This window comes from Populus nigra, chromosome 3 (genome assembly GCF_951802175.1).
Source record: "Populus nigra chromosome 3, ddPopNigr1.1, whole genome shotgun sequence".
In the NCBI taxonomy this organism is placed as follows: Eukaryota; Viridiplantae; Streptophyta; class Magnoliopsida; order Malpighiales; family Salicaceae; genus Populus; species Populus nigra.
In genome coordinates this window covers 13221878-13237278 of record NC_084854.1, presented here as the reverse complement: position 1 = coordinate 13237278, position 15401 = coordinate 13221878, and the positions used below count along the sequence as shown (strand labels likewise).

The following is a 15401-nucleotide window of genomic DNA, read 5'->3' as shown; positions in this document are numbered from 1 at the left end:
GTATACACATTTTGTTTTACGTTAGAAATTAATGCACATACAATACATGATGATGGATCCTTGTCCCAACAGTGGATCAATTCTATTAATATCATACTTAAGGCCTCAGGCCCAATGTGAATTATATGCTCTAAATCATACTTAAAGCCTCAAGCCCAATGTGAATTATCCTACTCAAGCCCAAATAAATCATACTTAAAGCCGCAGGCCCAATGAGAATTATCATACTCAAGCCCAGCTAAAACGACCTCAGACTGTATATATTTATTAGACCATGCATGGGCTTTACTCTTCCGCCCTCGCCAATCATTAAATTAAAGAAAATACCATAAAATCTTCTCCATCTTTTTTCATTTTTTATTTTTCTTCTCTAATAAGAAATTAAAAACATGTATTCCCTCGTGGAAAACGGAGAACGAGATTTTCACCAAAAAAATAATAAATACATCAAAGCTATAGCTATTTCTATATATAAAAAAATAGAAACCATAATTTAAATTATCTTAATATTTTGTATTCGCAATAAAATAATTATAAAATATTTATTTTATTTCATTCAAATTAGGATTTATCATGAGAAAGTTATACTTATAAACTAAAAAATCATTTATATTATATTGGTAATAAAAATAAATGTATGACACTAGCAAAATATGAAATTGTAAGAAGTTTTTAATGTTTTACCTTTGAAGAAAATATTGTATTATTCATCATTTTAGTTTTTTTCTTTTAATTTAGAATACGTACGTTGCAAAACTTTTAAAAGAAAATTGTGGACCACCTCAAAACTATATTTTTCAAAATTAGTGCAAATTTCAAAATCTAGAAAATTAGGGGTCTATTTATTCATTTTCTATTTCTAGTTTTCTTTTCCATTTCTAATTTTCATTTTATGTAGAGACTGTATAAAATGTGTTCACCATTGTAAATTTGGAAAATTGTTTTCCACTATGAAAATTGAATAACATGTTAAAAAAATCTTAATAGTTTTATAAGTTTTTACTTATTTATGGTTATTTATTAACTTTTAGTGATATTTATAATAATATTACACTAATTAATTTTAATATTTTTTTCAAGTAAATTAATATACAAATGAGTGAGTGATAGAATATTGTCATTATTCATGATCAGCAGTGTAAGAAAAATCAGAAAGAAACATATAATAAAAAAAGATTAGTATGAATTATGTTTTTTTTAAAAAAAAAAAAAATCTTGAGAGAGAGAGAGAGAGAGAGAGAGAGAGAAGCTAATGTATTGTATTAATAGAAACTACATATACTTTTTAAAAATGTATAAAAATAATAAAGAACATTCTATCTAAATTAAAAAGAAAAAAGGTGGAAACTTGTGTTGCCTATAGAAAACATGAAAGGAAGTTAATGCAAACCTGAAACACATAGAAAAAGAAAAAGAAAGATGGATATCAAAATTAGTTATAAGTTGGAGAATTGAAAAGGCATTTTTTTAATTCTCCAAATGGAAAAAAAAAATCATTTTTTAAAAAATAAACTCTCTTGGATTCTAGGGCGAGTGCGTTTAAGCCCTGCATGCTCTCTCTTTTTTTAAAAAAAAAAATTTAATCCTAAGATTGAATAGGTCAATAACATATGGAACATTACTTTATATATAAAGAACAATCATTGGCATAAAGTACATACAAAATCCACAATATTTCGGGACAGAGCGAAGCCTAACATTAACATGTAACCAATGGATTAATGAATCTAGTGTCATGTGGATCTACAGGTGAACTTGTAAGTATATAAGGGTAATCTATGGATGCAAATGTATGCAAAAAGAGTTTGGGGCAATCATAAAATTATGATTATAACTTTAAAAGTCATCACATAATATTATAATTACTAGAAAATCTAGAATATATGATAATTTAGGTAAAGAACTAGCTGTACAAAGAAAAGATATACCATCTTTTATGCACCCTACATAAGATAACTCCTTCGGCTATAATTTCCATAAAAAAAATACACCCTAAATTCTATTGTTTTTAGGCCTAAATCCTTTGAGAAATTAAGGAGATGAATCTGCTCAATTTTCCATCAATGAATTAAATGCATCTTCAATTAATCTCATTCCCGAATCCTCTATGTTAAAGTAGTATTCTTATATTTCATATCATGTATAATATGATGGTGTAATCCTATATATCAAAGCAACACTTGCTAAAGTAGAATTTAGCATTATTTAATTAATATTTTAAAAAACTAGAAAACAAGGCTGATTGACTTGTCTTGCTTTAACTATTATTTCTTTTCTTTCATTCCCTTTTCATGTGGAAAAGTAAGATGTCATAAATGTTTTATTTATTTATTGAATTATTTAATGTTGAATAATTATTTTTTAATTTGGGTTTGTTTTGGTCCGTTAGACATTGTTTAGTGGTTTATTTTATTATTGAATTTATATTAATTCATTACTAGTGTGGATCCATTAGCTTGCAACCCAAAAATATTTCATTAGGGTTAGTTAGAGAAGAGATTATATCATGTTTTTTAGCTGTAAATTTCAGCATCAAGTTGGAGAATAAATGTAATTTTTTTTTTGTGGCAAAACATTTCTTGGAATGAACAAAAATCTTTTTCTTTTGTTTGTTTGTGGCAAAACAATATTTCTTTACATGAACAAAAATCATCAATGACTTATTAAAGATTAACTGGTTTCGTAGTATCATTCATATACTTAGAGTTCTTAGATACAAAATTATTTTTGGATCCAAGTTTTTTTTTCAATTCCTTTAATTTTTAAATACAAAATTACCTATAAATTAAGATTTTATGAAATTTAAATTTTTATTTTTCAAATTTTTATTTATTTCATTGGGAATTGCTTTTGACCATGCAATGAATACAGAATGTTGTCATACCACAGAGAAACAGAAAACAGATTGCTAACATTAGTAGTGTTATGGGCAGACGAGCCATCAATTCCCTAAGAAATTAGATTTGGAAACCCAAGTAAGTGTACAGATCAAGTAAATGCACCGAAAGTCAACTATGGGTTGTTGGCTGATTTCTATTTTTTGTTTCTTGATTTTATGATTGGGTGAGATTGATCTCATTTAATTAATGTCGAGATGATATGCCCGCGTGTTGCTGCAGGCATATAAAACAAATGCACTTGATAATATTATAATTATGAACCAGCGCTAGATAAGTAATAAAAATTAAAGCTATGATGGAGCAAATATTTCATGATGAAAAAAAAAGTTGTGTTGACGATCCAAAACTTAGAAACTGAACAAAATGATTTATAATAATTTACAGTGTTTTGTGAGGAAAGATACAGTGCTTTCGCCACATGATTTAGCTTTTCAGTTAATAAAAAGAAAAAAAAATTACAAAGCTAAATTCTCTACCAACTTAATATTAAAAAAAAAAAACCAACAAAGATAACTTTGGAAGGAAAAAAACCCATGAGAAAAAATGTTGTAGCAATTGACAATGTTTTGTGAGGAAAACTACAATACTTTTCCCAATAAAATAAAATAAAAAACCATTTAGAGAAGTATTGCAACAATCCACAGTGTTTTGTGAGAAAAACTACAACACTTTCCTCATATGATTTAGTTTTATTATAATTATAATTCTTAACCAACTCAATATTAAAACAAAAATCGACAAAGATAATTTTGGAAAAAATCATAAAAAAATCACATGGGAAAACATTGCAACAATTCACAGTGTTTTAAAGAAGAAAAATTACAAAGTTAAATTTTTAATCGGCTCAATATTAAAAAACAAATCGATAAAGAAAATTTTATAAAAAAAATAACAAAACAAAAACCAAATAAAAAAAAATTCATGTTGGAAATACTGTAACAATTCATAGTGTTTTGTGATGAAAGCTACAGTGCTTCCCCACATGATTTAGCCTTATTTGTAATGACTTATAATTGTAATTCACAAACAACTCAATATTAAAAAAATAAAATTAAAAAGGATAATTTAAAAAAAATTAAAAAAAAAACTATATAGGAAAAAACACTGTAGCAATGGACAATAATTTTCAAAAAAATTTATAATGCTTTCCTCACATATTGTAACTGTAATTTTTAACCAGCTCAATATTAAAAAATAAAATAAAATAAAGATAATTTTGGAGGAAAAAAAACCATGCGGAGAAACACTGTAGCAATCAACAATGTTTTAAAGAAAAAAAATTACAAAACCAAATTCTCAATCAGCTCAATATTAAAAAAAATCGACAAATATAATTTTGAAAAATAAAGAAATAAAATAGAAAAACTAAGTGGAAAAACATCGCAGCAATCCATAGTATTTTTTTTAAAAAAAAAATTACAAAGCAAAAATTTTAACCAGGTCAATATTTAAAAGGTAAAATCAACAAAAATAATTTTGAAAAAAAATAAATGAAAAAAGAAATGAAAAAATAAGAAAGTTGAAAAAAAATTTTGAAAAAAAAGATAAAAAAAGAAAAAAGAGAAAAGTTAGCAAAAAAAAAAAGGAAGAAGAATCATTGTAAATTACTGTTGTAATCCACAGTATTTTATGTGTGGGGGAACAATGAATTTTTTACCCAGTTTAGAGTATTGTATAATAATATAATGTATAATTATGACGGTTGGGTTACTAATAGCGTGTTTGGCAGTGTGGTTGTGGGTGTTTTTCAAATAACTTTTCGTGCCAAAATGCATGCCAATGATATGTTTTTATTTTTTAAAAATTATTTTTGACATCAGCACATCAAAACGATTCAAAACATATAAACTATATTAAATTTTAACAAAAAACATTTAAATTTTTTTGGAACGCAGCTGCAGCCGCGTTCCCAGACCGCGCCTAACAGGAGGAAGACGGATCGGCGTTGGAGCAGTGGCACGCTGAACAAAGACAGGAGGCGTCCGTTTATAGAAAGATTCAGTCCATAGTGACATGGCACTCACCCGAAAATTCGGATACTAAATTATTAAAGAAATAAAACAAATATTCTACCCCATCTAAAAATATTATTATTATTATATTTTTTTTATCCTTCAGTTTGTACTTTATTATCATTACGCTCACTAAACTTTTTTTCTTCTTTATCTTTGATTTTTTTCTTGTTTTTTAGTCTTTTAAATTTTTAAACTTTTAAAATATCGTTAACACAAGTACAACAAAAAAAATAGCTAAAAATGAAACCAAAAAAATTTTGCTAAATTACATTGAAAATGGATTTTTTTTAAAAAAAACAATTGCATCCCTTAAAAACACATTGAAAAAGGAGAGGTGAAAAAACATTTATGACACTTACCCTCTTTTTATAATTATTACGGTGCAAAGTTTATAAAAAACACTTTTTTTTGAGCTATGTGTAATAAACTTGGAAAAGAAAATATGATGTTTACAAAAATTAAATATAATTAATCGTAAAATTTAAATCAAGTCCAGTCATAAGTGACCAACATCATCTTAAAATTAAAATTTGATCCAATTAGAGTTCATCAATTTTATAAAATTCTAAATTTAATTAAATCGAGAGGTTGAAATTTTGAAAGAGTTAATTGGGATTAAAGCTCACAAGAGCGATTCCTTTTGAAGAAGAATTTGCAGGACTATTCTAAAGCTTAATATCACAAAAAAAAAATTATCATTTTATAAAGTGATAAACTCAAAATATTATTTAAAATAATCATTTTATTTTTTAACTCATCAAGATGATTAAATCAACCCTCATATGATTTAAATTTTTTTCTACTAAAAAATATTTTAATAATACCTAAATATTTTTTACATAAAAAATAATAATTTAACCCCTAATATAGCATGGTTACACACACACACACACCCACCTTTAAAGTTGAAGCAAAAATATAAATTCATCATTCACCTTCGTATATCTCTATTATGCCATTGTTTTTTTCATAGTAGTGTAAAATGTTCCAAAATAGAAATAATCATCTTTACCATTTTCCATACCATTATGTCAGAGTTATCACCTACGATGTACTATTAAAATCAAATCTTATTTAGACTAAAGATGTTTTTCTTTACTTTTAATTCAATTAGTCTTTATCCCATATATATATATATATATATATATATATATATATATATATATATATATATATATATATATATAAACTCAAAGGTAAGGAGAGTTGTAACCTCTAACACTCGAAACACAAATTATTATTATTATTATTATAACAAACCTAATTATTCAAAAGACTTTGTGACTTAATTTTACTTTATAAATAACAAAAGCTATTTTCTAACATTATCTCCAATAATAACCATCAAATCTAAATATTTAATGAAATAATAAAATAAAATCCTAATAAAAGAAGGAAAATGATGTATTCAGCTAAAATTCATGCACAAAATCTAAAATTTTCAAAGATAAATCACATCATATTTGATTTGTGTGCCAAAAAATGTTCCAGCATATTAACAAACAAGTGCAACGGTTTTATATGTAATTTCAACCTTGATACACTTAGCATTTCTTAAAACTCAAAACATGGAAGTTGTAGAGTTATTTTTTAGGGTTCCAAAGAATTCTAAACCATCACAATCAGAATTTAGATGAAAGAGTTATGTTTAGATTACAAAACTATGTTGAAATTGTCTAGAATTATTTAATTAACTTTGTTTTATAATTAACGTTTTTATTTGCTTTCTAAATCGAAATATAAAAGTAATGAGTATATATATTTAGACATTAAGTATAAAATACTAAACATTATGGAAGAAAAATATAAATATTTTGCATTCTCATCAAGTAATAAGATAATGGTTATTAATTAAGAGTATCATATATAAGACTAGTTTGTTATTGTCGTGTGATATTAAATACAAGTTAAAAGCTTTTAGCTGTCTGTTATAGTGTTATCTACTCTTGGTTTTGCATTAGTTTCTCCTCTCTACTTTCATTTGTCTTAATGTCCCCTCTTTATTATCACAAGAGTATATATTAAGATCTTGTAAATTATTATAATTCTTAATTTTGAGATTATTAAGAAATCTCAAGGCCCCACAAAAAAATTCTTTTTTTTTACCTCATGTACCATTGATTACTATTTAGAAGAAAATAGTTAAATTGAAACCCTTAAAAATTAGAGAAGTATTAAACTCTTAAAAAACAAATCATCAAGATTAAATAGTGAAATTAATCCTTTTCATATATTAAAAAATAATCATGTCCATTTTTATATTAATTACTTTCTTAATTTTCTTAATTTAATTATCTCTTTTCAAATAGTAAATAAGGGAATTTTGAATACGTACAAAAGAGGATTTCTTCTTTTAATTTTTTAAAATCTGAAGGATTTTCTATCAAAATTTTAAATTATCAAGTGATCTATGTAATTTTATGATATCTAAAATGGGTAGTTGCAATTTTATGATATCGAAATCTTAGCATGCTATCATAGAATATTTAATTCCTTAATTATGATTTTGATTAGAATGTGTAAATCATTTTGAATTCGTGGATCGAGATCATTCTTTAACTATGTAGGAAAATATATTCGCATTTTAATAAATATTTAGAATAAACTTTTTAGAACTAATTAATATTGCAAGTTTTCTTTCTGTTCTTATTCTTCAATATTCATAAACTATCATTGTCTTACAATTAATTATTGCCACGATCACCTCTTGCTATGTAAACATCACCCTCTTTTTACCAATTAATTATTGCAAACTCTATATTTAAAAAATATGCTATATATATAGTGATTGTTTTTTTTTATTTTTATTCGGGTATCTTTACACCTTTTTAAAGGGTGTTATTAGTTTCGTTTGGGGTTTGTCGCTGCCCTTTTTAATAAGTTTGTTTTCTGGAAATCGAACTTGTATTCTCACCTTTATAGAGATATAATAGTAACTTACTAGACTAACACTTTATTGGTATATCTTAATCTAATTATTATAAGATTTTTTTTATTTACTTTAAATAATTAACAATAAATATATTATAAAAAAATATCGCTAGAAGGTCGAACCATCTTTGTTGAAAGGTATTTTTAATTTCTTTCTTCTAAGATCACATTGGATTAGCTTTTCAATGTAATATCATTAAAAACGATATATGATTATAAAACATGTTTTTAAATGCTTGGTTTGAATAAACATGATAATTAATGATTGATTTTAATTATAATTAATGCAATATAAATAGCAAAGACATTTCCATATAAGCAATGTTGACTTGCCATAATCATATTCTTTACTGCTAATCACCCTAGTAGAGTGATTCCTCCTAGTAGAGTGTGTAGATCACAATATTCCTTACCATATTCATGTTCAATTTATCTATGAATGCACATTCTTTTATGTGCAAAAAAGTTTTTATTTTTTTTCATAAATAGAATTATAAAAAGGAGTTAACTTCAGGAAGGAAGACTCTTGACAAGAAAGGAAATAACTTGAAAAAAAGGAGGCAAAGGGAGGGAAGGGAGTTTTATAAATTGAGCAACGGGAAACAAGGCAAAATAATAACAATATCATAAACCAAGAAACGCAAAATCTCTCTCTTTTTCTTTCCTTGTCTCTCTCGGGTAGGAGTGCAGAGAATGGACACTCTGCGAAACAGAGGTGTCTTCAGGGTTTCAGTATGTGGGCAAGAGGAGTTAGAGCGGCTGTCAAGGGATGGTAGCCATTACAGTCTCACAACAGGGATTTTGCCTTCACTTGGTGCAAGAAGTAACCGAAGAGTTAAGCTCAATAGGTTTATTATATCGCCTTATGACCGTCGTTACAGGTGATGCCATATTCCCTTGTTTTCTCTTCTTGGTTTCAAGATTTTGACGAGCTTCTTCTTTTTGTGTGTGTGTGGGTGGTTTTGAATCTCCATTGAAAGCTCTTTCTTTGTTTTCTTTTGGTATCTGGAAAAGTACCATGTTGTTGGTTTTACCACTACCTAAGAGAATATACATATAATTTTGTTCTGCTTAGAATCCCAAGTCCAATCTGGTAAATATTTTCAGTTCGGGGATGGCAGTTTGTTGGATCCATCATTCTGGCAACTAAATATCTTTAATTTCTTGCCTTTTCCATGACACTTGTTATTTTTGTGATCTGTGTTTGGAGTGATGGAATTGTATTCTAAAAGTAAGGGATGTTAATATCTAACCTTCAATTCTTTTCATTAGTTAGTTTGCTTTTGTCTTTGAGCCAGAACAAAATTAAAGGTGTTCCTAAAACTGAGAATCTTCTGCTTTGACTTGTATAGTCTACAACACTCTTCAGGTTTTTTACAACCCCTTGCTGTTTTACCCATTTTTAACTACTCTATCTTTTCATGGAAGAATGAGTTTGGAAACAAATTTAAGTGTTCAAACTTTTGAACAATAGTCAACAGTTCGCTGCCAAGTTTTAGTTTGTTACTTGCCTTTTCAGTTTGTTTAGAATCTCTCAACATTGAAGTGGATTTGGTGCAGAATGGCGCTAAAAGATCCATATAGCTGACCCCAACTAGTTTGGGAGCGAGGCTTGGTTGTTGTTGTTCTTGTTGTTGTATAGTGTAGCAGTATATATGTCGAGAACTCGTAAACATTCCTAAAGGAAGAAAAATAACTCGTATGCTTGCTAAACAATCAGCCTAAGCCTTAAAATGGTTAACCTTGCAGAATATGGGAGACATTTCTCGTTGTTCTGGTCATCTATACGGCTTGGGTATCACCTTTCGAATTTGGATTTCTCAAACAACCAGAGAGACCACTCTCCATCTGCGATAATGTTGTCAATGGATTCTTTGCTACGGATATTGTTTTAACCTTCTTTTTGGCTTACCTTGATAAAACCACCTACCTACTTGTTGATGATCGCAAGAAGATTGCATGGAAGTATGCCACTTCCTGGTTGGCTTTGGATATCATATCCACAATCCCAACTGAACTAGCTCGGAAGATCTCCCCTAAATCATTCCAGTCCTATGGCTTCTTCAACATGCTTCGCCTTTGGCGTCTCCGAAGAGTCAGTGCCCTGTTTTCTAGGTGTTTTTCCTCAGCTAGCTACCTCGCTTTTTAACTCCAAACATAATTAATATCTATCGTTTGTTTTATGACTCCCTTAAATATTTTCTGTGAACAGATTGGAGAAAGATAGGACCTATAACTATTTCTGGGTCCGGTGTGCTAAACTTATATGTGTAAGTGTTCAAGTTAAGAATGGGATTGACAGGAATGAAAATGTATTCTTTCTAGAACTGCTATGATTTATCATGATCTGTATGGTCCCTATAGGTCACTCTTTTTGCCGTACACTCCGCCGGATGCTTCTATTATCTTATTGCTGCACGCTACCATGATCCGCAGAGGACATGGATTGGAGCATCCCTAGGAGACAATTTCCTAGAGCAGAGTATATGGACAAGATACGTGACTTCCATTTACTGGTCTATTACTACTCTAACAACTGTGGGATATGGTGATCTGCATCCCGTGAACACAAGGGAGATGATGTTTGACATCTTCTACATGCTCTTCAACCTTGGATTGACGGCATACTTAATAGGAAACATGACGAACTTGGTTGTGCACGGGACTAGTCGAACTAGAAGATTTGTGAGTAATTCATAGTCATTGATCAGTTCAATATTCTAATGGATTCACATATCAATAATCTAACTTCTGATTATTTATAATCACGACCTTCCTGATAAATCCGAACTCCCAGAGAGATACAATTCAAGCTGCTTCAAGTTTCGCTCAGAGGAACCAGCTGCCTGTTCGCCTACAAGATCAGATGCTTGCACATTTGTGCTTGAAGTTCAGGACAGATTCAGAGGGGCTGCAGCAGCAAGAGACTCTTGATTCCCTTCCAAAAGCCATCCGTTCAAGCATTTCACATTATCTTTTCTACTCTCTTGTGGACAAGGTCTACTTGTTTCGAGGGGTTTCCAATGACTTGCTTTTCCAGTTGGTAGGTCACTAAAAGCATCCGTAACCATTTATTTTTTATCGTTTCTTTTTCTGCTTCTTTATTGTATATTTATGTAGGATTTTTGTTTCTGTCATTGAATTCCAAAGGTCTCAGAGATGAAAGCCGAGTATTTTCCTCCCAACGAAGACGTGATCCTGCAGAATGAAGCACCAACAGACTTTTATATACTTGTTACTGGTGCTGTGGTAAAAATCAACTCTTGTGGTTGGATTTAATTGTTTCATACTTTATAATTGTGATTTTGGAGTTAAAGATAGCCTCAATCCGTCGATTTTATTAACAAGTGTAGGATTTTTCATTTAGTCAAATATGCTATACATGGCCTTCAACAATTGGGTTAATTTTGTTGCAGGATCTACTTGTTATGAAAAATGGAGTTGAACAGGCAAGTCTTATTTCTATCAACACATAGAATGACACATAAATTTAAACAAAATGAAGTTTCTTGTTGTACTGTTCAACGGTCGCTGAAATTATGATGGATGAAAGCAGGTTGTTGGCGAGGCTAAAACTGGTGATCTTTGCGGTGAAATTGGAGTACTCTGTTGTAGGCCACAGCTCTTCACAGTGCGAACCAAGAGATTGAGCCAACTACTACGACTGAACCGTACTGCGTTCTTGAATATTGTTCAGGCCAATGTTGGAGACGGGACCATAATCGTGAACAATCTTCTTCAGGTCTGTGAACTCAATATAACGTGGCGACAGTTTTATACATATGTAGAGCATGAATCTTCTTACACATGGAGTTTTTCATACCCATAATTTGTATTGAGCTTCAGAAACTTTCTATAGGAAATAAACTATAAAATTTTATCACAATTGCAGTACAGGCTTTCAAGAAGATCAAAACCTTTGGTGTTGAATATAAAAGCTGTAATAATCTTAATTTTACATCAAGCATAATTAGTTTGCTTTCTATTTATGGCGGGGCAGTATTTGAAAGAACTGAAAGACCCAATTATGGAAGGAGTATTGCTGGAGACGGAGAACATGCTAGCTCGTGGTAGAATGGACCTACCTCTCACTCTATGCTTTGCAGCACTAAGAGGAGACGACCTTTTGTTGCATCAGTTGTTGAAACGGGGCCTGGATCCAAATGAATCAGACAACAATGGGAGGTCAGCAATGGTATGTAAAGGTTAACTTTGCTTCTTTCCAAACACACAAATTATACTGGATAATGATATGCTATTGCTTTTAATTTATGCTCATTAGCATATAGCAGCCTCCAAAGGAAGTGAGAACTGTGTCCTACTTCTACTTGATCATGGAGCTGATCCTAACTGCCGAGGTATCTTCTATTCACTTGCCATTTACAAGATTTGGGGGAATGTAGATGGAATCGTTTTCCATACCATTATATTTTCTGACTAGTTTTTATCGATCCATAACAGCAGACGCCATGCCTATGCCTGTTTATAGTTGCTTTGTTAGCTTGCAACTGCACGCACACGCACAACTAGTTACTCATGAAGTTGAAATCAGTGAAATAGATGGCAGTCGACCCTTCAATGCCCTTATCCACAACAGCTTAGTCGATACACTCTCTGTGCGCGTTACAATTGGAAGCATGCTTGCCAGTCCCCTGTCATGGCTGTTTCTAGATATTATTATATTAATCATTTTCAGACTAAATCCCAAATTTGGCTCTGCGCATGATGTAGTCTGTCTTAAATATCTTGCAGGGTCAATAATGCAGATGTCTCGTTCTTCTATTATAGTTTAAATTGATAATGCAAGATACTCGACAGCCTGCTTGCTAGTAGTAGATAAAAATATTGAATCTTAACGAGTCAAAGCAAATATGTTTATTCACCTTATACAGACTGGTTCCTTCTTCTTCAGATAGAGGCCCATGCTTGTCTGTATAATTGTTCAGAATAATTAAGGAACAACCATGCAACTCTCTAATAGTCAACTGTCATTACATAAGCTTGCATTTTGAATCTGGCGGCACATAATTTGTTTAATATTTTGATCACACGACTCCTAAAATTTGTCTTGGGTGCCTAAATGCTTTGTGCTTGATTGTTTTCATTTTTACGAGTAGAGAACAGGTACTAATCTTTCTGATAAGCATCAGAGCATTAAACTATAAAGAAGTTTACTTTAGGGGGATCTATATATTATTACACAATCTGATTTCCTCATCAAACCATAATCAGTCCGAAGGATTTCTAAAGAGTGATTTAATTATTTGGAGGTGCATGCAGACTCGGATGGAAATGTACCACTATGGGAGGCAATGCTGGGAGGCCATGAAGCAGTGGCCAAACTACTGATACAAAATGGTGCAAGCATACATCATGGAGATGTGGGCCATTTTGCATGCACTGCTGCTGAGAAAAACAACTTGAAATTGCTCAATGAAATTGTTCGATATGGAGGGGATGTGACAAGTCCAAGGAACAATGGAATCACTGCTCTGCATGTAGCAGTTTGTGAAGACAACGCTGAAATAGTGAGATTCCTCTTGGATCAAGGTGCTGATATTGACAAACCAGATGATGCCCATGGTTGGACTCCAAGGGGTCTAGCTGACCAACAAGGACATGAAGAAATAAGATTCATTTTCCAAACTCGTAAAGAAGCTAAAACGCAATCCTTTGTTGCTATTCCTGAGAAGCAGGATTATGGAATTCGATTTCTTGGGAGGTTTACAAGTGAACCAACTATTCGGCCTCTGTCTCAAGAAGGTTCATTCCCAGCTACAGATGCATCATGGAGTCAAACCCGTCCGAGGCGCAGGACTAACAATTTTCACAACTCAATCTTCGGGATGATGTCAGCTGCCCACAGAGGGAAGAAAGACCTGCTGTTCCCAACCAGCCATACTAGTCATGGAGCCAGTCCTGCTAGAGTAACAATTAGTTGCCCTGAAAAGGAAGAAGTTGCAGGAAAGCTTGTTCTACTTCCAAATAGCTTTCAGGCATTGCTTGAGATTGGTGCTAAAAAATTCGACATCTCACCCGCCAAAGTAATGATTAAGGATAAAGCTGAAATTGATGACATTGAGGTGATTAGAGATGGTGATCATCTTATATTTGCCACTGATGGAATGCAAGAGACTAACAACAAAGACTCATAATTTTTATTTATTTATTTTTTGCGCAACCAAATGTCTTGTCCAAATTTTTTTTCTTTTTCGATATTTTAGCATCCCCATGCAATTTCATATCCAGTGCTAGATTTTGGGTGCAGTGGATCCAAAGATGGATGCTGCCCCTCTCCTCTATCTTCGCTTGTTCAATCCACCACTTCTCTTCGCCGGAAATTATACACAAAATATGATTGAAAATTGACGAGAGAGTTGCTTCGTGAAAAGCCAATCCTATGGATATCTACGTGCATAGAATAGTTTTGAAAACCGGTGCCGTAGTGGAACCCGGTTCATGAGTTTTCATTGGGTTACTGGTTATTCCGGATTAATTTTAATTTTATATTTTTATAAAGTTAAATAACTTTGTTTTTATTAAAAAAACACTAACGAGTTGCAATCAAGTCTTGTCAAGTTTTCAATTGATTGTTATATTTTTTTATTGTTTTTTTTTAAAACCCTATCAGATTCCAGCTAAATATCAACTAAATTCCAAGTTAATCATTTTAAAACCATGTAACAAAGGATTGCAGCAAAAAAATGTTAAACAAAAACTAAAAAGAAGCTGTATAAATCTATGGATGGATAGGTTCAACAAAACCCTAATTAAGTTTGCTGCAACCATCAAAACTAAAAAGAAGCTGTATAAATAATGTTACAATCTGCATATCTTTTCATACTTTCAAATATTTAATAATAATAATAATAACTATCATTATTACTCAACTTGTTTTTTGAAGAAGAAGCGTCTTTGTGTGTTAAAAGCTGAAGAAGAAAAAGACGATAATAGCGGGTTTTAATTCAAAATAAACTACCATGTCAATTTATTTTAAACATACCGTTTTGTTACATCCTTAAAACTCATCGTTTAGATGATTTCAATACTCACCGTTTCATTAAGGCTTTCTCATTCTGTTATAAGAGGAAGAATCCAATACCAGGCAATATATAACGTGTAACAATTTGCATGAAAGAGGGTAGAAAATACAATGAGAAATGAATAATTTCCTGGAATTAGAGAACATCCAAAATGCGCCTCTCTCTGTTCATTATCACCCCTCTCATCCATGGCTAAGCAGTAAAACTGACCGCGTTAGCGAAGCAGTATGCAATGCATTATTAATTCATTGTTGCAAACAGACTCCTCTGTTGCAAAACAATCTACAAATTGGTTCATTAATTGTTTCACACGTCTACGTGTTTATGATCTATCTCTTGTTATTGGTCTGTTTTTTGCCCTCCAACAAGCAAACCCTAATCCTGAAGACCCAGCTATAGTGTGTAACGTTAGCGAAGCAGTATGCAATGCATTATTAATTCCCAGCTATACCCTCTGTGTGTGTGTGTGTGTGTGTGTTTCAAGGGGAATTCTTTTTACACTTACTGACAGC

General features: G+C 31.0%; 1 protein-coding gene across 1 annotated transcript; it reads left to right on the top strand.

Moving 5' to 3' along the window:
• Window positions 1-8539: 8539 nt before the first annotated feature.
• On the top strand, window positions 8540-14001 carry LOC133688097 (potassium channel AKT1-like). The gene is made up of 11 exons (XM_062107487.1): window positions 8540-8727; window positions 9596-9961; window positions 10059-10116; window positions 10211-10531; window positions 10644-10889; window positions 10997-11095; window positions 11263-11295; window positions 11403-11588; window positions 11847-12041; window positions 12129-12204; window positions 13127-14001. Exons 1-11 carry the CDS (start codon window positions 8540-8542, stop codon window positions 13999-14001), a joined length of 2643 nt encoding a protein of 880 aa, XP_061963471.1.
• Window positions 14002-15401: the final 1400 nt, after the last annotated feature.

Bases quoted from the DNA above. Each gene is read 5' to 3' on its own strand.
- LOC133688097 (XM_062107487.1), top strand. From the start codon at position 8,540: ATGGACACTCTGCGAAACAGAGGTGTCTTCAGGGTTTCAGTATGTGGG. The intron at 11,096-11,262 runs GTAAAAATCAAC...ATTTTGTTGCAG, and splicing joins TACTTGTTACTGGTGCTGTG to GATCTACTTGTTATGAAAAA. The intron at 11,589-11,846 runs GTCTGTGAACTC...ATGGCGGGGCAG, and splicing joins TCGTGAACAATCTTCTTCAG to TATTTGAAAGAACTGAAAGA.